At 28.5% G+C, this 23208-nt stretch overlaps 1 protein-coding gene across 1 annotated transcript; it reads left to right on the top strand.

Moving 5' to 3' along the window:
- Positions 1-1310: 1310 nt before the first annotated feature.
- On the top strand, positions 1311-22073 carry LOC107451705 (DNA damage-regulated autophagy modulator protein 1). Its single transcript, XM_016067881.5, has 6 exons — positions 1311-1680; positions 7682-7749; positions 8308-8450; positions 13640-13811; positions 16644-16726; positions 21337-22073. Exons 1-6 carry the CDS (start codon positions 1499-1501, stop codon positions 21496-21498), a joined length of 810 nt encoding a protein of 269 aa, XP_015923367.1. The 5' UTR covers positions 1311-1498; the 3' UTR covers positions 21499-22073.
- The last annotated feature ends 1135 nt before the right edge of the window (positions 22074-23208 follow it).

Genomic DNA, 23208 nt, shown 5'->3' with positions numbered 1-23208 from the left:
TATGTCATAGTGCCCTAGAGATAGTGCTAGCATACTAACATCTCTAAATAAAAAATTTTTAGATTTTAATTGTCATAATTAATCCTAATAGCTAAAGAATAATATAACGAGAACATATTAATAAAATTTTTTTATTTAATGGTTTTTACCTCTGCAAACGAGATATTGTTTTATGTTACTGAACTAACGTAAAATGAGAGTGTTTCGGGGCATTTGACCCGTTTGTAGTTATCATTAAGGAAATACATTCCGCACAACCCTATAACTAACCACCTTGATCCAAAGTAAATTCTTCCACTTTACCTTTTTCTTTAATAAAATCTTCCTGCGTTTTTTTTTAAGTCCTGCATCTTTTCTTTTACTTCTTTATTTCAAACCATTTAGTAACAAATCATATACAATTAATTATTTTGATAGTATAGATGAAAAATGAATTTAAAATAGGATTTTCAATTTTCAAAGTAATATTAAACGGAAAACAAATAATTAACAGTATTTTTAAGTAAATTATTTATGATAATTCTCAATAATCAATATTTTTCATTAATTCCATTATTATTATTAATCTATTTTTCAATACCGGCCTCCCTTCTGGCGTTATGAATACAGATGAGAATTCGATGAGATAAATTCGTAAGTAATTGAGAAAAAGAATTTAATAAATAATTATGTACAATCAATTTTATTTAATTAAATTATACTGTTGAATGTAACTATATGCTAACATAAATCCTTAATTATACATTAAATTTAATTAAAATAAACTTTCAAGAAAAAACGAAGTAAAACAGTTCAAATCGAAATTCATTAATAAATAATATTTTACTTAATTGCTAAGCATAAAAATAAATGACACAAATAGCCGAGAATTTCAAATTTATGTACATATGCTTACAATTATTGTTTAATAAAATAATTTCTAATTTGACACATTTTTCAACGGATATCTTATGTTTTATTTTTTATACCTTTTGTTACATTAGTATCTTTAATTTCTTATAGATGGCAGCACAAATATAATTCATTTTCTTTTTAGATAATTATAATTCATTTAAATATTATTACTTTCTCTTAAATATTATTATTTTTACAAATAAAAAAAATATTAACAAATCTAATTATCAATATTTAAAACTGAAGATAATAGGGGATGGATTCAACTGAAATTCTAAAATAAATGCTTAATTTAAGTCACAATATTTATTGAGTAAAAAGTTTTTGTTTCCCTTAAGGAAAATAATCAGTATTACTAACGAGCAGTAAATCGTTTCATAATTACTTTTATATAGGTGAGTTATCCCGCGGCAATTTTTCTTTCAAGGACAAATCGTCCTTTTACCGGACATTCCACTTTTTCTCTCACATGTTTACGAGAATACTAACCTTGCGTTTAGCTCCTTCTAGTTGCTTCGACGAGAACTGGCTGGTTTTTGTTACTAGTTAGTTTATCTTATTTCGAGATAATATTTTGATACTCATTATCGCAATTTAGCTCCCCATGTTTTGTTTAAAGATTTTTGAGAACTATTTTGATCGAGGAAACATGGACGCGACGATAAGTTTTAAAAAACTATATTGGTTACCTGCATGGCAATCAGCCATTCTACTAATAGGATCTTTAATTGGCTTTATAGTGGCGTTAGCAAATGAGCATGTTACTATTTACATACCATTTTTCAGGTGAGTTTACTTATAAATATGTATGTTACATCCTTTGCTTCATGCATTATCTTTTTTAAATAACTGTTAAATGCCATGACATCACCTGGTAAACTACTTTAAAAATTTCATAACAGTAAATTTTAATTTAAAGAAAAAGAAAAGAAAAGAAACAAAACTCTTTATTGACAATACACGTTGTTTACTGTTTATGATTTTTTTTAACTGGCAGACATAATAATTTTAAATAATGTGGCTTTCAATATTAGTTGGAAAATATTTTTTTTGAATTATTAAAGGCAAATAGTTAAATTGGAATATAGCATACTTTTCATAAATATTGAAAAATCTAATGTGCATAGTTATATATATATATATATATATATATATATATATATATATATATATATATATATATATATATATATATATATATATATATATATATATATATATATATATATATATATATATATATATATATATATATATATATATATATATATATATATATATAATTCCTTTTTTTTTTCTTCTTCTTTTTTTTTTTTTTTTTTATTTTTTTTTTTTAATTTTTTATATTAATTTTTTTTTATAAGCAAGCTTTTTAATCTGAAGTATAACTACAAGTTTGATATGAGAACATAATACATTTTCAAACACGGTCATTTTAATGATATCTATTTTGTCCACTCCTGCAGTCGATATGAATTTAGAGTTAGACTGCTCCCAGGTCTCCTTTATCTGCCAAGGTAATATGTAGCACCTATTTTTGTGTGTGACTCGGGGCCTTGTGCTCGATTGTCCACATTGCTTGGCACTCGTGCTGGTTGGGGTGGCTCTTTGCGATTAAAATACCATTTGGGTCGAATATATTTTTTTAGTTTGATTTTAAAAATAAACAAGTACATTCCCCTAAAAACTTTGTTTTTACTGAAAATAATTTTCCCAAAACAACATAAAAAAAAAAGAAACTCGACCTGTTTGTTGTGAAAATATAATTTTAAAAAATTTTAAGAGATAAACACAGTTTTTAAATATAGATCTATTTATTGTGATAAATTATGCTATAACGGAATATCAGCGAACTGTGACGTCGTTTGTTTACATTTCTTTTTCGCGTGAGAACGATTGAGAAGCCATGCTCTTCGTGTGTTTACCAATTAGCGACGAAAAAGAAAGTGCAATATGCGAAGTTTCAAAAGATATACACGTAATTTTATTCACTGAAGTATTTCCTGAATATTTGTATACTTATTTAAAAAAAAATTATGTTAACTTACGTTTTTATTTTGTTCTTCTTAACATTGCAAAAGACTACATTCAAATATAATTTGAAGCTTGTAAAAGTTAAAAAAAAAAAAAAAAAAAAAGAGTTATAGTCAACGAAGTGCTTGACCAGTGTAGTCATTCATTGAATCTAAAATAAATTAGAAAGTAAATTTTTGGTGTGTGTGTTTCAAGAAAATGATTTGTATGAGCTTCAGATACATTTTCAAACACGCCTTAATTATTAATGAATTAATAATTGCACTAATGAATTAATGAATTAATATGCATTAATGAATTAATAATTGCACTTATTAAAAAATGTTATCTTCAGGGTAATTAAAAACTTGTTTTGAAAAATTGTTGTTATTTTTGTTAATATATTTTGTTAACATGTTTTATTACCATAAAAATTTGAATTGGCACCCATTTATGGAATTTAATAATCTAAATAAATTTTCACTAGCAAGGTTACTTTTTAGTTGGCTCGTTTACTCCACTTAGAATATTCCAATCAAGCGTAGCAACGTAACTTTCAATTATAAATGAATAGTAGCAATTATAAATTAGGATAATTTTTTTAAAGTTAAAAAAAAATGAAGTGCGGTCTTTAAAAACTATTTATAATGGAAGTACAAAACAGAAAAATATATCTTTGAAATACACTTGAAATTGAACATAAACTTAAATCAAAAATCATAAGTAGAAAAAATGTATAACTTTTATTTTTGGCATAATTTATAAAATATTTAACATCTTTGTTAGATTTACAATAGTTGCACTAAAAATTAAGTATTATGGCTATAGAAAATTAATATATAAACTTAGTTTGTAGTAAATTACTTGGATTGACCTAGGAATGCTTGTGTCTTTGTCCGATATTCCTTACATTGACATTTTTCCTAATCTATCCTAAGTGTAAAATCCGAAGATATGTCTAAGGGGATAATGTTATAAAAAAATCAGTTTCTAAATTTTGAATTTAAAAATGCAACCACATCTACAATACATATACACCAATATATATTGTATATATAAGCCAACATTCTTTCCTGGGAGATATTTTGCACTAAAAAGGGTATCTTAAATTAAAACCCAACCTGTGCATGCTTTACGCATCAGTTTTCAAATTTTTTTTACTATGTACACCGAAGAGCCATTACATTATGACCACCCTGCTAATAACATGTAGGACCACCTTTAGCCCTCAAAACTGTTAGCACCCGCGGTGGCATTGATTCCACAAGGTGCTGCTAGGTAGTCTGAGGTATCTGGTACCAAGCGCTCACCAACTGGTCCCGCAATTCCTTCACATTGCGAGGGGGTAGCGTGGCAGCGAGAATTTGATTTTCCAAGTAGGACCACAAATGGTCTATTAGATTAAGGTCAGGTGAATTTGGGGGCCTAGACATAACTTGATAGTCACTGGAATGTTCCTCGACGATTCGACCCTCATGACATGGTGCATTATCCTGTTGGTAAACACGCTCCCCCGCAGGAAAAACTGTTGCCATGAATGGGTGAACCTGGTCTGCAACTATGTTCAAGTAGCTTACAGAGGTCAGGGATTGTTCTATGAGGATTATGGGTCCTAATGTGCCCCAGGAAAACATTGTTCCTGGGTGAGAAACCATGAACACTTGGGCGAGCGTAGATGGAGGGTGGTCATAATGTAATGGCTCTTCGGTGTATATATATATATATATATATATATATATATATATATATATATATATATATATATATATATATATATATATATATATATATATATATATATATATATATATATATATATATATATATATATATATATATATATTTATATATATATATATATATATATATATATATATATATATATATATATATATATATATATATATATATATATATATATATATATATATATATATATATATATATATATATATATATACATATATATATATATATATATATATATATATATATATATATATATATATATATATATATAAGGCCTAATTTAGGACTTTAATTCCAAGCTGTGACCCCTAAGTGATGGTTTAGTTTCTTAGGCCAATCAGAGCCATACTTGTTATTGTAGGAAGCTGGAGGCTTGCATTATCTGGTTCATGGTATATGTAGCTAATAAGGTTTTTGATTTATTTAAAAATATTAAAATCAAACTGAGGAGCAAAATAAATTAATAATTGCTAAAAAATGATAAAAGTAATCGGAGAGAATTATATTTTTCATAGAAAATGACAATATTTAAATTAATAACAGACCAAAAGTACATACAAATAAAAGTGCATAACCGAAATACAAACAAAAACATGTAGTGCTGTAAATTATGATAAATCAGAAGTGTGACAGTAGAAAAACATTTCAAATTTCCCGTTCTGGTTCTACATTATTTATTAATTCACCTTATCAATTTTTAAAACTTTTTAAACTTCGAAAAAAAAAATATTTTTATTATAACACGCACTCAGAGCTTTACTTTATCTCGGTCAAAGAGGGTATTAATTTTGTTTCCTATTCAAAATCAAAATCCGAGAAATGACTTGGGGTATAGAATTAATATTTAAGTAAAGAAAAGAAATATTATTACCGAGGATGGTGGATTTAAAAACATTAAAATCAGATTGATTTCCAGGTAAAATGCAAATAATTTATAATATCTTTCAAATCATATCATTATATTCAAACAGGTTATTATTTTCGTTATCTCGCTTTACTCCATATTAATTCCAAAGTGATAACTCCATATTCGCTTTAATCCATATTGATAATGTTGTTCTTCATTAAATAACATTTTGTGATTACAGGTGGGGAGATTTTTTCATGTTTGACAAGGATTCCAATAATATACTTTAAAGGCTCTTATCATGACATTCCATAACATAATATTGCAAAGTTTTTTAAAGTTATAATGCATTCAAGTGATTAGGCTTTTTACTTCAATTCATTAGTTGGAAGCCTCATGTAATTTGGAGTTTTTATCTCTGAAGTAAGAATTTAATATCCTTAAAAAAAAGAAGACACACTTTAAAAAATATGAATTAGTATATTTCTCTAAAAATAAACAAAAAAATAATTTTTTAATACAGCATATGTTTTGTATTATAAACTTAGGACAAGGAAACTTAGGTATAGTACATATCATTTCAGCTTAATTGATTTGTCATTATCCCAGAATCCGCTCACAATTTACTATAATTTGAATAAATTTGATTTTATAGTTGCATTTTTCTCCTGTTAACGAGCTAAATTTCACCAAAGTTTAAGATCACATAGCTGACAATAGCATAAGTGTTATTATTTATTTTCATGTGTGTTTGAACGCAGAATAAAAAATGGAAACACAGAGATGCAGAGGAAAATAACTAACCAAAAACAAATAAAGAAAAAAAACTTACTCGAATGAGATAATCAAACAGAAAGAATGGAGAATAGAAACAGCAGGAGAATTTATCAAAATTTTTTGTCAATGTGGTCTTGCTTATATGGGACAAATTCAACAAATCTTTAAATGCTTACTTTAATAATACGAAAGATTTGCTCTAAATTAAGATTTCACATGGTCCTCTTTGATATAAATTTTTAATTTCAAATCATAGGTTTAAGTTTGTTTTGCTTAAATCAGTTAACATGGACCTAAATTTCTTAGAATGATTTTATATTTTGAAAACTCTTACGCTTAAGTTATTGTCCTTTCCAGAATCCTATTCTTCTTAAAGTTTTTTTTAAAAATTTTTTATTTCTTATTTCTGGCGCATATGAACAAGGTAAGGTACAGGGCAAATACAGAACAGAAAAAACAAACAAATACGGGATAAAAACAGAGGAGCAACAATAGAGAGAAAAACATGAAAAAGTTAAAGAAATAGCCGAAGGCTAAAATTCCAAAAGTCTTCTAGCTTCCCAATATCTAGAAGTATCATGGAGAGTTACATAGGCACGCAGGCGATGTTTGTCCATGGACTCATTTTTGTCATACTGGGGACAGACAGCCTCGTTAAGAATACCAATGCGGTTCAGATGAGCGGCAAGACAATCGCGCCCAGTAAACAGGCGGAAAGATGCCACTGCTTCCGTTTATCAGGAATATCCAGAAAGCAATCTTTTCCGTATTTGGTTTCCATCTTACATATGAGTTCATCCTGCTACGTCGACTGCATAAATTGTTTAATATAAAGTTTAGAAGTATGGAAAGAGGTTTCTCGTTTTGTACAGTAAAGCATGGCATCCCTTTTGACAAGAAAATCTGCCTGAGCGTTACCAAATAAATTGAAGTGGCCAGGAATCCATTGCAAAACAATACGTTATTGCCGAGATCTCAAGAAAATCAACATCTCTTGGCATTGGGAAATCTCGTTTGATATTGGAGTCCGAATAGTTGATGGATTGGATGGTTACCTGTGAGTCTGACAGCACGACTACATTTTTAAATTTGTCAAAACTGTGTGTTCTCTTCTTAATGCCTTTGAAACCATTTTAATCTCGGTATTTCTTATTAGGTTCGCACATCCCCTCAGTGTTCCTATTTTCCTGTTATGGATATTTTTAAATCTCGTTCCCCTACCCTACTAGCTAAATTTATTTCTTCCTAGTTGTAATTTGTTTCTAATTCTTCTCTGCATTACGTGATGTGCTCTTTACGTTTTCTATCACGTGTCTTTAAAACATTGTTTATTGTACTGTTATTATTAAATAAAAATGATCACACATGTAAAAGTAAATGTATTTTTTTTATTATTTTCAGTGAGACAGGTGCAGAGGTACCAGAAATATGTATTTTTAGCTATACACTCATAATTGGAAGTTTTCTCGGTAAGTTTATTCATTATTTAATTTTTAACCGTTAAATAGTTTCTATTTTTATTTTAAGTATTATATTTTATGCCAAATTAAACTTATTTAAGCATATTCCTCTGGTCTCGAATTTTTATTTCATATTTGATACCTAATTGTTTTAAAGTCAACTTGAACATTGTTTATATTGTTTTGAGGAAGAATATTATTTTTAAATTTACTTTTTGTAACGAATTTCGAACTGCTTTCGGCTGAAAAGCAACGTTTTCGTTGCATTTAAAATATCAATAGAACCAATGTCTTAATAAGATAATAATCCTTTAATACAAATAAATTTAATATGAAAAATTTAAAAAAAAAATATTTTTTCTATAATATTGCCTGCTTTTGAAAACATTGTGATCTTTGTTCCATCAATATTTTTCTTTTTTCAAATTTATTTCATGTCTTTATCATCTGTATGGCATGAAATATATTTGAAAGAAGAAAAGTGTTCGGATACTGTGTTATTTTAATAATTGGAATTTTTTTCTTCCTGATTTTGTTAAAGTTAGGTTGGTGTTTTCTATTTTTTAGGCGTTCTAATTGTCTGTCACAGATACCTAATTTTGAGAAGTATATTGTCAAGAGACAACAAAAGGCTTTGGAATGTTAATCTTGTAGGATTGTGGTGTGGACTAATATCTATGGCATGCTTAGCAGGTGTAGCAGCGATTCCTGTAAGTTGCACCGATTCTTTGTTTGCCAACGTAAACTAAATCAAAACCTAAATCAAAAATTAAAATCGTAACTAAAACAACGTAAACTAAAACAACCTAAATCAAAAATTAAAATCGCATTTTCACCTAGTTTTATATTCAGAAATTTCGATGAGCACTATTGTTTTAGTAATGTATCAAACAGTTAAAAGTTCAGAAAAAATAATATTGGCAATAAGATGCCAATGTTATTTTTGCCAATGTATATGACAATGAGTCTTACACACAAAATAGTTATTTTTATAAATTTTAAGTGAAACGGGGATAATTTAAAAGTCGAATGTATTGGAATGCCTATATAAAATTTGTGGGTATTAAACGTAAAGTGTATGGTTTTACAAACAATTCGGGTGAAATGGTAACGGTTTAAAATTGAAACGCTTTTGCTTATAAAAAAAAATGGTCTATCTTAAACTCAAAATGCTTGATTTCGCAATCATTTTGGGGGAAACGGTATCAGTAAAAATGCGAAAAAATATTGGAAATTTGTGGGACTTAAACCCAAAATGTATAATATTTCATTTCTTTCTTATTGTTATGTTTTTATGTAGTTATTTGGAAATTAAATGTGATTTATTTTGTTTAAGTTGTACTAAAAAAGATAGAAGCTCTAGAATAAAAATGAAAATAATTACACGTTTGCTTCTCGAGTAGCTAAATTATACTGGTTGTACCAAAAGTGTAAAAAGAGTTGAAAAATCAATAAAAAAAACGTATTATCGAAAAAAGTATGTTTGCGTCTTGCTGCTTACATTGTTTAGAAATTTCTTGGAGAAAATGGCTAAATACCAAATTATTTAGCTTTTATTTTACCATATTCAAACAAAACAGTTAAATAATCATTAATAAGATGGTATTCAAACTGTTAACTGTGAAAAAAATCGTTCATACTGTCAAACAACCAGAATTTTATATCATCAACTAGACCCATCTAATGAAACCACTTAGTTCTTTGAAGATGGGAGCACATTATACCCGAGAGATCTGTCTTTCTCATGACTGACAGAACGAGGGTTCGTTTCCCAGCGTTGACGCCACAATGTTTTCCACCTTCATTCCCTTCAACGCATGAAAAGTTTGCAGTGGCCTGTACTCCCCAGTTTTTGACCTTGGGCTGTTAGAATATGATACTCTCATTCACACATGCAGCACCATAAGACTGCTAAACTATCTTCAAGGTCCAGTAAAAATTCTTTTTTACGGTTCCGAAACCATGCTAATTGTAAGTGGTTAAAAATGTATAATTTTGTATTCATGGTTTTTAAATCATACTAGTTATTAATGGTTTCAAAATCATAAAGGTAAAAATTGTTCCTCGCCGTAAACTTTACAATTAATTGGATGGATAGACTGTTGCCGGTTACTTTACCGTAATTTTTGAATGAAAACTCCAATTGCGTATAAAAAGTTTCACAATTAGTTACAAAGTTTGTTGACAGATAACATTCCTAACTGATAAAAACTGTAAAAGGAAAACTAGACCATACTTTAACACTTCAGTTTAAACGACCATATTTCGTTTAAATTTATACTAAGAAAAAACAAGTATGGTCAAAATTATCCGAATATGGTAAAACTTACCTTGTTTCTGGTTCTATGAGAACAGTAAAATGGTTGGCAATTTTTAACGAAGCGCTTTTTTAATGATTTTAGTAAAATTAATAACTAAATACGGTTTGTTGTTGTTCTCATCCCCATGACCAGTAGAGCTAGATGCGGTTTTATAATATGTATGTATTTTATAATTTTATCATAATACCTTAGCATGACGGTATAAAAACCATTTATTCGGTAAATTCGGTTTAGTTTTCAGCTTTGTATTTTTTACTTGATGTGTGGTAATGAGTACTGTAATTTTAAAAAACGGAAATTCCGGTAAACCGTTATCATATGAGCGGATACCGGATTAAATACCGGATATTTTGGCTTTTATTACCAGAACTATGGTTTTATTTCCCAGAAATGTCGTTATCTAACAGTACAGTAATTTTACCAGAAATTTTTTTTCTGTGTTTGGATTAGCGTCTTTTAACTTCAAAGATCAATTTCTTTTTCTTTAACAAAGTAAAAAATTTTCCTTTTAAATTTCGATAACTAATGTTATTTGTTTCATACTTTTATGCGTTCCTGTAAATATAGAATATCCAATTTACTCTTCATAGCTATAAATGTAGCCATTATCTTATTCTTCCAACAGTATATAATCATCATTTTAAAGAAATGAGTGGGTGGACAGACAATGTTTTCAGGAATTCTTATATTTTCGACGTACCACATTTTTTTTTTGGAAGCTTCTCCTTTAACTTCAAAATGATAGTTTGTCTGAATTTTGCAATTTTGTTTTTATAGTTTTTTTTTTTTTTTTTTTTTTTTTTTTTTTTTTTTTTTTTTTGAAATTCTCTTTTAAGCGAGGTTTTATGCTAGACTTTAATTTCAGGAAATCAAGTTAGGAATATTTTCCATTAATTTAAGCATGAGTTTTAGCCACAGCATTTTAAAACTGTGAATTAGTTAATCTTTTCTTATTTATTTTTCAATTTACAATATAATAATAATAACAATAATAATAATAATAATAATGATAATAATAATAATAATGACAATAATATTAATAATAATAATAATACGAAAATGTATAAAGAGAAATGTCATGCTATTTAATGAACTAGAAGATGAGTTCATCATATTTTTACCAAAACATTGTATGTTTGACTAACAAATAAAAATTACAGCGTCCTTTAAAAAAAAATCACAGATTTGAACTCGAATATTAAATTAAAATTTACTGACAAAAATATTTGCGTAAATAACTTTAAATTAGTTAATCGGCATGAGATTACGAGCTTATGATATTAATAGACAGATGATTATTACGAAAGAAGCGTTAAATCAATGAACTTTTGATAAAATTATCTCCAGGCTGGAGTTAGAAAAAGACAAAACGAGTACACGAGTAAAAATTTTCGGTTTCGCTATCAAGAGAGTTCAATGCAGTCAAGGTCAGCAACTAAAGTGGAAGATATTGAACAACTTTTTTTCCCTCAACTATGACCTAAGCATTTTTTTTCGTACAAAACGTAGTGATTCAGGCGAAATGATACAATGTTTTTTTTCATATTCACTTTTATTTTTTTTCATATTCTCCATTTTTTCACCATTAGTTGAATCTTGTCCATTCAATAATTAAAAATATTAATAATAATAATAATAAATCCATTTTTTTTTCTTTCTATCTACATGTGTTTATAAAAGAATACTGGATACTCGAAAATAAATAATGTAATTAGTGTATCATATCAGCTTTAAATTAATCTAGATTACTACTATCCCTATATTTTTAGTGTTAAATGAACGAATTCATATTTATTCAGTATTTATTCAGATATTTATTCAGTTAAAGTACTTTTTTATCATCAATTATGTAGTTTAACATTCTAAGTCCTGAGACTTAAAAAACGGCGAACAATAAATTTTAGCTTCAAAATATGTTACTAAGAGGTAAGTAAACTAATAAATGAAAAATTAAAAAAAGCAGTTAATTAAATACTATCAATGCTTTAGTTATTTTTAATTAATGCATAAAATAAAATGGTAGTTTTTGACCTTTTCTGCATATTGTATGATATTTTTGTATTTTATTTTAATCATTTTGGTCATGAAAAAAATTCTTCTAGACTCAAATAGTAAGATATAATAGTGTGTTAAAATGTAACCGTTTTCCCTAAAGTTATTCAAATTTTTATTTCTCCTTTCATGTTTCTGGAAAGTTTTTGTATTTCAGATTACTGTTAAGAAAGTAAAGCAAATATTATAGTTATTAAATGGATAAAAATTTTCGTACGGCTAAGCATGTCATTACTTTCCTAATTATATTAAAATATAACTTATTAAATTGTAACCAGAACATGATAGATATTTACATAAAAATAAAATTTATTAAAACAGTATTAACTTAGAAATGACACTGTCTTTAAAGTTGTCATACGTATGAGATTGATTCATTAGTTTCTAAAAATGGTAAGCATTGCATCAAACAGCAATTCTTTTTCTCTTTCTAATTTTTTCTCTCTCTATAAATGTCATTGTAATTTTTTTTTAAAATTATAGTACTCCTTTCCTCTATAGTTTACTAATGTATCAAGTTTAGTAGTTATTCATAAGGATTACTGCAAGGTAAAATTTTTTTTTGCATTTATTTTAATGTTTGATCTTGTGTGATTCGGGTGAGGGGATTTCAAATTTGAAATTAAACTTTTTTCCGAAAGATACATATTTTTTTTTTAGAATTAAATTTTTCGCGGAAATGTACAAGTTAGAAACGTTATATATAACATTATTGTAGCGCATTATAACATTATTGACTATTGATATATAACATTATTGACTCGCATTATTGTTGCGATAACTTCCAGAGTGTGAGGGTGCATCATCAGGATTTAAATTGCTTAGGAAACCATGGCCGGAAATGTACCTGTACGCGGCTTGGGCCGCTTCCACATTATGATTTGTTCAGAAATACACCAAGAAACAATTGATAATATAGAAACGCTACCAGTTCCGTACGATAATGTGTCCAAACTTCCCTGTAGAAGTTTCTCGTAACATTATATTACTATTATAACCCTGTTATATATATAATGTTTTGCTTTTAATAAACATTTTGCTGATAAATGGATTAAAATGGCATTAAAAATCTCTGTAGCTTGAAGACAGATTCTAGAATGTAATTGAGCGATGTGACGGAATCTGAGATCTGTTAATAAATCTTATGTAACAGAAATTTTTTTCCTCTAGTGTTGAAAATTAGTCATTTTTAAAGTGTTCACTGCATCATTGTTCTTTTAATTTTGCCACAGGTAATACTATATTTATCCCTGTAAAGTTCATAGTGTGATTAAAATGCCATCTTTTTTGTCACTTTTAAAATATTCATTCTCGAAGAATTTCTGAAACTAAGATAACTTTTCCTGACTAAGTTATGTGTATTGTCTCTATATTATTTTAATAAAATAATGTACTTGAAAAGTTACGTTCATATTTCAGTACTATATATTTTTTTGGAAATTAATTTTAAGCGATTAAACTAGATAATAAATTAATATTTAATAAATTGAATGATGTGAAATATAATTATTATTATTTTACTCTAGATGTCAACAGTGCTGTGGGCTCACCTTCTGGTATCCATCACTCATTTTGCGTTTGCATTTTTCTTTGTTGTCCTGCAAACGTACATAAATTATTATTTGCCTGAAACATATTCGAAATGGAATAAATTTCGAATTGCTATTTGTCTGTGCCTATCAGGTTTCATCGGTGCTCGTATCCTTTAATTTTGTTCTTCTAAATAATGTATTTTCTGAAATTTAGGCCAAATATACTGGCCTCACTTAAAAAATAATATTTATGACCCATATTCATCCATGGACAAGATTTCTAAGCCCAAGATAAATTTTTTTTATTGGGTTCAAGAGAAATATTTATTTTTAAGAATATCCTAGATATCCTGTTTCTTCTAGAATGTCTGAGGATGGAAGGACGACTAATTGGCCTACAGTAGATCCCAGGAAATGTCATTAATATCGGTTGGAGTAAACTAAGAAAGCTAAGAAAGTGGCTAAGAAAGGCACACAGATAGTTCAAAGTTCAAATGTAACTCTTCAAAATTTTTTGGTCAAAAATGTCTAGAGATTTAATTGAAATCCAGTACTTTCTTTTTTCATTATTTCACAGAACTGAACCCCATATCCCCTTAAATAGCTGCTACAAAATGTAGACGACCTGTGACATGATGAGACTAACAAAATTGCAATTTTTTTCTAGCATTAATTATCCTTTCTGTGGGAAGGACGAAGTTTTGGAGAAGTACTATTTGACATAATTCGACTTTAACCAGAAGAGTCAAAATGAAATGATATAAAAGCGCTAGATAAGTCACAATCTTGGAAAATATGTACAAAATTAATCACATTTTTAGGAGCTTGGTCGAGGGTTTGGAGTTTCATTTTTACATATTTCGTCATTTTCTTGGAACTATTTAAAGAATACATTTTTTTGTATGCAGTTAAAACACATTTATCTATAAATAATTCCATTGAAAAATTAATTTTTAATTTATATCAATTAACTTTATTTAATAATTTTTATTAATCAAGTTAATTATAGTTAAGAACATATTTATATTTATGATTGAAGTCAATTCAACCTAAGGGGGACACATGTTTGGCCACTCTCTTGATTGAAATATTAATTATATATTTTCCAAACAGTGGCACCCTTTGTTATTTTGAAAACAAAATGTAACTACATTTCAAATTCGTTATTAACTACATTTGTAACTACATTTGAAATTCATTATTTTGGAATTCGTTTTCGTGTTAGTATTTGAAATTTAAACTCGTTTCCACGTATAAACCAACATATTCAATTTTAAACTTTCAAACCATTATGATAGTGACTTAGTACTCCCAAATCTCTTTAGACTAAAATTATACAGAACTTTTTTGCTAACTTTCAAAACGTATACGATTGCTTATGATGATCGCGCGTCATTTGAATTAAGGGAAAAAAACTAATTGTTAACTAAATTTTAAAGTAATTAATCTTAATTTGATATAACTTAAATGTTTAAATTTAAGTCTCAAGTAATTATAGCGTGTGAAATTCACTATCTTTGAGAAGGAAATTGTAAGTAAGGAAAATAAATTAAAATATCTAAACGAACGAAAAAATCATTCAATTAATCCAGCTTATAAATATATTCTATGAATTTTATCGATTTTTTTAAACATCTACCATAGTATCGGTTTAATGTTGGCTAATTTTCTGAGAGCGGATCGGTATATGTATCAAAATATTAAAAAGTGCTTTAATGTGCCAAATAAAGATTTCATTTTGAGAAATATGTTTCATCCTGCTCAATCTGAAATAAAAATTATATTCACTTTGTTAAAAAATGTTAAGTATTATGTTAAATTTATCTTAAGTATTATGTTAAATGTAGAGTATTATACTAAGCTTATGTTAAGTAATATGCTAAATGTTAGGTAAATATTAAGTATAATATTAGGTATTAAAAATTAAGTAAAATGTAAGTTAGAAATGTTTAGTATAAAATGTTAAGTTTTATGTCTTTATATCAACTTAATTACTTCAAATAATAAGCTCTTGAGTACATTATTATGAATTAATGATACCAACTTTTGGGTTTAACTTTGAACCCATTTTTTGAGCTTATTATTAAAACATGTTCATGATTGTGTATTTTAAGGTTAACGTTAAAATTATGCTTTTAAAAATAAATAATTGTTAAATAAATTAAATATTTTTAACTTATCCTTTTAAATATAAGTTTTTAATTATGTTTCTGTGATTTTGGAATTAAATATCAATATTGGTTAATATTATCAAATATCTGATAAGTTTATTTCATACAAGCTTTTCCTTGAAATATGCTTAGCAGTTATGTATTGGATCTAGGGCGAAACCACTTAAATTGTAAACAATTTGCTCACTGAATCTTTATTTGGTAACAAAATTTTTTTAGATTTTACATACTTTATGTAGCGCCATCTAGCAGTCATATTTCATGTTAGAGTTTGACTTTGTGAGTGATACAATAAAGTGTAAAATACGCATCTAGCTGAAGATTAAGAAAATTATAACTTTTCCTAGTAAATTCAACAACTTGTTGTTCATATTTTTTAATAAATTTTTTCACAATTTTGCTTTTTCTATAAAGTAGAACTGTAATAAAATAAATATCTATCTTTATATAAATATCTATTTAAAGTAGAACTGTAATAAAATATTTACTATCCTTTAAATTAATTTTAAACTAAAATTATAAAATTTTGCTTGACTATAAAAACTGAAAAAAGCGAATTTTTAATAACGTGTTTGTATAAATTCGTTTGTATAATATCAAAATATGCTTGCATAACATGGAAAATGTTTGAAGAATCTTTAGTCAGACCCCGGAGAAGTCTTTAGAACTAGCAATAACATGGTTCTTTTAAACAGTTCCTAACAGATGAAACTAAATTTTCCTTGATTGTTTTGTTCTTGAAGTAAGTGAATATATAATATAAATATTTATGTCTTTAAAACTTTTTAAAACATTTACTTCTGTTTTTTTCCTTATTTAATGCTTAGTTGTAATACTTTTTCCACTATCTCATAAAAAATGGAAGAAACTCCACTCTAAAGTTCCAGCTTTAAAGTTACCTGAGGATACGGTAAGTGAATTTTAGTCCGTTTTAGAACTCTAATGCAGATTTCTAATTGTTGTTACGTTTGAGGTTCTAATTATTGTATTTAATTTTGAAAACAAAATAAATTAAGTAATTAAAGTCAAATAAGACACGGTAAAATCATAATTTTCTTTAAATGTAGAGACAAATACTATTATATCATTCCTCAAAATTTTATAACCCACTTAGATCGTCTATTATCTAGTTTTTCCATGCAGTTTTTTTTTAAACAATATTGGTTATTTGAAATTTAAGAAAGTTCATATTAAATGAAGCACAAATTGCAGTAGAGTAAATTAAGTATATATATACACTGAAGAGCCACTACATTATCACCACCCTGCTAATAACATGTAGGATCACCTATAGCCCTCAAAACTGCTAGCACCCGCCGTGGCATTAATTCCACAAGGTGCTTATTGGTAGTCTGAGGTATCTGGTACCAAGCGCTCACCAACTGGTCCTGCAATTCCCTCACATTGCGAGGGGGTAGCGTGGCAGCACGAATTTGGTTTTCCAAGTAGGACCACAAATGCTCTATTGGATTAAGGTCAGGTGAATTTGGGGGCAAAACATGACTTGAAAGTCACTGGAATGTTCCTCGACGATTCGACCCTTATGACATGGTGCATTATCCTGTTGGTAAACACCATCCCCCCTCAGGAAAAACTGCTGCCGTGAATAGGTGAACCTGGTCTGCAACTATGTTCAAGTAGCTTCAGACGAATATATATATATATATATATATATATATATATATATATATATATATATATATATATATATATATATATATATATATATATATATATATATATATATATATATATATATATATATAAACTGCTGTTTGTAGAAAATGCAACACCATGAAAGAATCATCAGAATCAAATGAAATTTAATGCAGAAACGACTTGTACTGATACAAATAAATGATGAAATTTTCAAAACAAAAGAAACAAATTAAGCGTCCGAAATCAGTATTTGGTGCAGCCACCACGCGCTGCAATAAGTGCTGCTATACGACGTGGCATGGAGTCAAACAGATGTTGAATATCTGCTTGAGGAAGAGAATTCCATATCGCTTGTATGCGCAACCAAAGTTCGTCTTTGGAAACTGCAGGACGCGGATCACGAGTGAGACGCCGACCAACCATATCCCACACGTGCTCAATAGGCGACATATCCGGCGAATAAGCAGGCCAAGGAAGAAGTTGCATGCGTTGTGCTGAACAGAAGTCTCTAACAGTCCGCGCAACATGTGGGCGTGCATTATCCTGCTGAAAGATAGCTCCAGGGATGCCTTGAAGGAAAGGAACGACTTCAGGCTGTAGCACTTCACGGACGTATCTGTTGCTATTGAGATTACCCTCAATTCGTATCAAATTGGATCGTCCATGATACGAAATCGCACCCCAGACCATAACTCCGGGTGTTCGACCACTATGTCGTTCAATAATACACTCAGGAAGGCAGCGTTGACCGGCATAACGTCTAACACGAACACGGCCATCATGGGTCCACAAATTGAAGCGTGATTCATCTGAAAAGACAACTTGGTGCCAATCAGCTCGCCAGTCTCTGTGCTCAAGAGCCCACTGCCGACGCAGCCGTCGATGATCCGCCGTGAGGGGAATCCTGTATAATGGCACCCTTGCACGCAATCCACGGCGCAGCAGACGACGACGAATTGACGAAGCCGACAATTGTACACCTGTAGCAGTAGACCAATGTGCTGCCAGCTGCCTGGAGGAAGCTGTGCGATCATTCACCGCCATGCGGAGCAGGTGTCGATCATCGCGCTCTGACGTCACCTTCTGTCGTCCAGTGCCTGTTTTTCGAGTTGTTCGGTGCTCGTCGGTCCACTGCTTCCAAACTCGCATCACTGTGGAACTGTTCCGCTGCATACGAGCTGCTATTGCGCGATAGGAAAATCCTCCTTCTCGAAGGTCGATTATCCTCCCTCGTTCAAACTCCGTAAGTTGCTTGAATTTCTTATTCTTCCGTCGTGGAGGCATACTCAGGTCTCACTAAACGTTTGCCACTAACAAATAATCATAGACTATTTTCAACGTCCCGCTACAGCACTTTATTTATACGCTTTCAGCATCAATTCAGAGGGCGCTGCGCGCGCCACGCACGCGCGATGGCTCTGAAACTTTATTAATTTGCATAATATCCTATAATTGACATTTGCTGCGAATTTCATTTGATTCTGATGATTCCTTCATGGTGTTGCATTTTCTACAAACAGCAGTTTATATATATATATATATATATACGGGCATTCAAGAGAATAAAGCCAGGCTTAGAAGAATTTTCCAACTATATCGGATTTAATTAAATTTTAATGTTTAAAAAATCAATCTATAACTTTCTTGTTAAACAGAAATAATTAATAACTTCATAGTTGGTTTACCTTATTTCGCAGAGAATTCGGCTAAATTTAATATAGTGTGTTTCACATTAAGCGACTTTGCCATAGCAACGGCGGGAAAACTTACCTAACGACCGTAGCTGTAGGATATACAATGAATTCTCTTCTGTCTGTCAACTTATCTGTCCTTCAGAAATTAACAATTAAAAATATAACACTAAATAATTACATAAAGAGCTGATTGTTATGTCACAATGAAATTCCCAATTTCTCCGTTAGATAATCTTGGAAAAAAAGAAAGTTTTAACTTGATTTAAACAATCAATTAAAATAATTTTCCTTTACAAATTCAAATAAAAAAAAATTATGTAATAGTTTTGTCTTTTAAACAGTCAATGCAAAAATTTAATATTCCATTTAGTTTTGATTAATTTTTTACATATTTTGCTTGGCGAAAAATAGAATGATCCAAAAATATTAATATATAGTAGAAAAATAAATTTAAAAAAATCAGCGCAACTGAAAAGACTTTCACGAGCTATCCAAGAATAATAAAACTTTTTTTTAAATCCTTTTTTCCTTTGTCACTAAGTGTCGACACTTCACTATACTCTCTACTCCCCTTGCGACATGAAACGCTGCTTTATTATGCCTAATAAGTTGCTAGGGGTTCCGAAATGGAACACGTAATACAAATCATATTTTTTTCCTTTTAAATTTTAACTAAGTTTTCTAAGGATATTTGTAAACATAAACTTATAATTATTAGATGCGCACTGATTTTCACGTAAAATAATAAAAAAAATGTAAAACAAATAATACAAAATAAAATTATTCTGCTGATTTGAAAAGTTTTTATTTTAACGAAAAGGTGATAAATCACAGTTGTTAATACTCCTACGCTCTTTCCTAGTTAATGAAGATTTATCCTAAGTATAAAGCATTTTATTTCGAAAAAAAATAGTGATGATAACTTTTTTAAACATTTATATTTCTTCAAATAAGAAATCGATTATTCATATTTTTAGAGCAATTATTTTACTTTTTATATACAAATACTTTTTGCAATTTCTGGGTAGTATGCATAAGTGCACAAAAGGAAAACAAAATGAACCAATCTAAATAACTTTTGAGCTAATGATGGATTGCTGTAGTAGTCAATTCTTAAAGATTCGCGCGAAGAGACCTCAAATATGCTAATTTGTATAAAAGATATTCTAAATTACAAATGACGAATAGAAGATATTCTAAATTACTAATATGACCCCAATCGTTTGGTCAGGAGAGCAATCCAAAGATTTGGACCCCTTAATGTTACTTTTACTTTTTCACCATATCTGCGAAACTATTGAATCGAATCGAAAAATTATTTACAAATTTATAAAATTCGTCTATTCAAAGATAATTCTATGCAAAAACTACGTTTAATAATAATTTATTATATTGCATTATTTTATTATAATAATAGTGTAAAAAATATAAATTATTATAATAATAGTGTAAAAAATGTTTGAATTGTAAGGCATAAAAATTCTTACATCATTTTAAGGAATTAAATCTTTTTATATGTCAGAATACAAATTTTGCGCGAAATAGATCGAATAGTTCTTGATTTCAAGGAGGTTGTATGCTTAAATTCCAATTTCTCAGGAATAATTCGACAGATTTCGTGTAAATTTTATATTTTGACAAAATTACGTTTCCTAAAATAATGTTATACCTTGCAATTCAAAATTTGTTTGCTTATTATTAAATAAAATAATAAAAAAATTTAAAATTATTTTTAATGGAATCATCTTTGGAACGAAGAATTTCATAATTGTGAGAAAATCTTTAATACGCGAAAAGTAAATTTAACATTAAGGGGTCCAAACTTTGAACTGCACTCATGGCCAAACTATTGGCTACCCCCAATATTTTCTGAGTCAGAAATCAAAATCCGTCAAAAAAGTAAAATTATTCAGAGAAAATACGCATTTGTGCCTGATTTCACAATTTAAAATATAGTCTGCATTAATTAATTCACCAAAATACTTGAAATTAGGCCTTCTCACTATTAAGATTGAATCTTGTACCTGGAAATCCGATCATTAGATCAAAAGTTATTCAGTATAGTTCATTTTTTTGTTCACTGTACGTATTTACTTTATTTAGACAAGTATAAGAAAATGCTATATATTTTTTTTCAATTGAGTATCTGTAAATTTGACATTTTCAGGGTTTTACTCTGCTGTTCTTTAGCGCCGGCTTTGAATGGTTACTATACGGCGCCTTTCTTCTATTTTTGTTGACATTCATTTTCGAATACCGAAATTTTCAAATTACGATAAAAGTGGAACCAGTGGATGAAGAAAGTGAATCAACCAAAACTGATTCCTGATTGCATCGGAATATTAATAATTTTATAAAAACATTTTAAGTCTTCAAGTGGAAGAATCATCAAAGAAATCTGAAATCAAAGAAAATTTATCCCTGAGAAAAGAAGTACAATTGAATTTTGGATAGCTGAAACGTGTAAATATTTTTGAAACAAACATAATTTTTTTATAAACATTTTTATATTAAGTTTTAGTATATTTTAACAAAACTCTTCCTCTTTGTATTACTGCTCATTTTAGAACTTGCACTGTCAAAAATTCCGGAGGAAATTACTGTACAAAGTACGGGCACTTTAAGTGCATCATCCGTAAAATACAGTTGTATTATATCGCAATTTTTCAGTAATATTTATTCAATTAGAGTGATTCAGTGATTTCACAATAGTTTTTACGGTAAAATTATGGTATATCAGTTTTTTATATTTCGTAACATGTTACATTAAGAATGGATTCTACGGTAAAATTCTTTGCATGCATTTTATCCTGAATTTTTTACAGTGCAACTGAAAACAATTACTATATAAATATAGTGTTTTAATTGTTCCTACATATGTAATAAACTTTTTTTGTTTTAAAAGTAGTAGTTTATTTGATTATTGTATTTAATGTAAAATTTTTGATGAATAGCCAAATCTTGATAACTAATCTTTGATTCGAGAACGGTTTAAACGTTTTTTTAAATTAATTTAAATTCTGTTAAATAAAGTGTGTATTCTGCGGTATTTATTTGTATTTAAATGCATGCAAAATGTTCCTTAAACACCGTCCAAGTATCTAATTTTTAGGTAGTTTCTTGTCAGCAATTGAGATAACCCCTTCTTTCTCGCTCCCGTGAAAATGACGGGGTGAGTTTTCGCTCGCTATTTCTCGCTCCCGTGATATTGACGGGCTGGAGTGTTCAGTAGTAATGCGTCAATACGAATAAAACTAATTCATTTCTTTTGTCCGGAAAACATTTTATTTTTCACACCATATAGCAGTACCAGGATATTTTTAAGGTAATTTTAAATAGTTAGTTTATTTTAAACTAGATACTAGCACTAATCAAATACGTGTGTTTGGAAAAAACAGACACTTTTATGACCGTTTTCTTGAAAATTAGCCGATCGTTAAGGGGTTAAAACAGTTACACGTTATGGATTTCGAATCGAAGTTAATGAGGTATCGAATTACAATAAAAGCATGAAGTCTATCTAAATGTAATGAGTCACTACTGAGGGGAGAGTGTGAATGAAATCTCCCAAACTTGTTTGATTGCAAGGAGAAAACAGAAAAAGAGTTGAAAAGCGGTATTTAAAAACACCTCCAAGTTACACCAGGTAAATAATGCTAGCATAACTCTGATTTTTCCCTCTCATCTGCTGTCGTTTTCACAATCTCTTTTCATCTTTTTTTCTCTCTCTCTGTTACTGTGGTCTTTCTAGTTGTCACTATTGTCCTTCCATTTTCTGCTGGCAACTTTTCGTTTTATATCTAGAATCACTTTATATATATATATATATATATATATATATATATATATATATATATATATATATATATATATATATATATATATATATATATATATATATATATATATATATATATATATATATATATATATATATATATATATATATATATATATATATATATATATATATACAACAAGATAAGTAAATACAAAAAAAAACACGAAGAAAATTACGAAAAACAATAAGTTTCATTTA

Source organism: Parasteatoda tepidariorum, chromosome 7, assembly GCF_982258835.1.
Source record: "Parasteatoda tepidariorum strain Cologne lab strain chromosome 7, Ptep-v5.0, whole genome shotgun sequence".
NCBI classification, from domain to species: Eukaryota; Metazoa; Arthropoda; class Arachnida; order Araneae; family Theridiidae; genus Parasteatoda; species Parasteatoda tepidariorum.
This window is presented reverse-complemented; position numbering and strand designations above follow the sequence as displayed.

Excerpts from the sequence above, each read along its gene's own strand:
- LOC107451705 (XM_016067881.5), top strand. The coding sequence starts at position 1,499 with ATGTTTTGTTTAAAGATTTTTGAGAACTATTTTGATCGAGGAAACATG. Across the intron at positions 7,750-8,307 it reads CATAATTGGAAGTTTTCTCG|GCGTTCTAATTGTCTGTCAC; the intron begins GTAAGTTTATTC and ends TCTATTTTTTAG. Across the intron at positions 16,727-21,336 it reads TAAAGTTACCTGAGGATACG|GGTTTTACTCTGCTGTTCTT; the intron begins GTAAGTGAATTT and ends TGACATTTTCAG.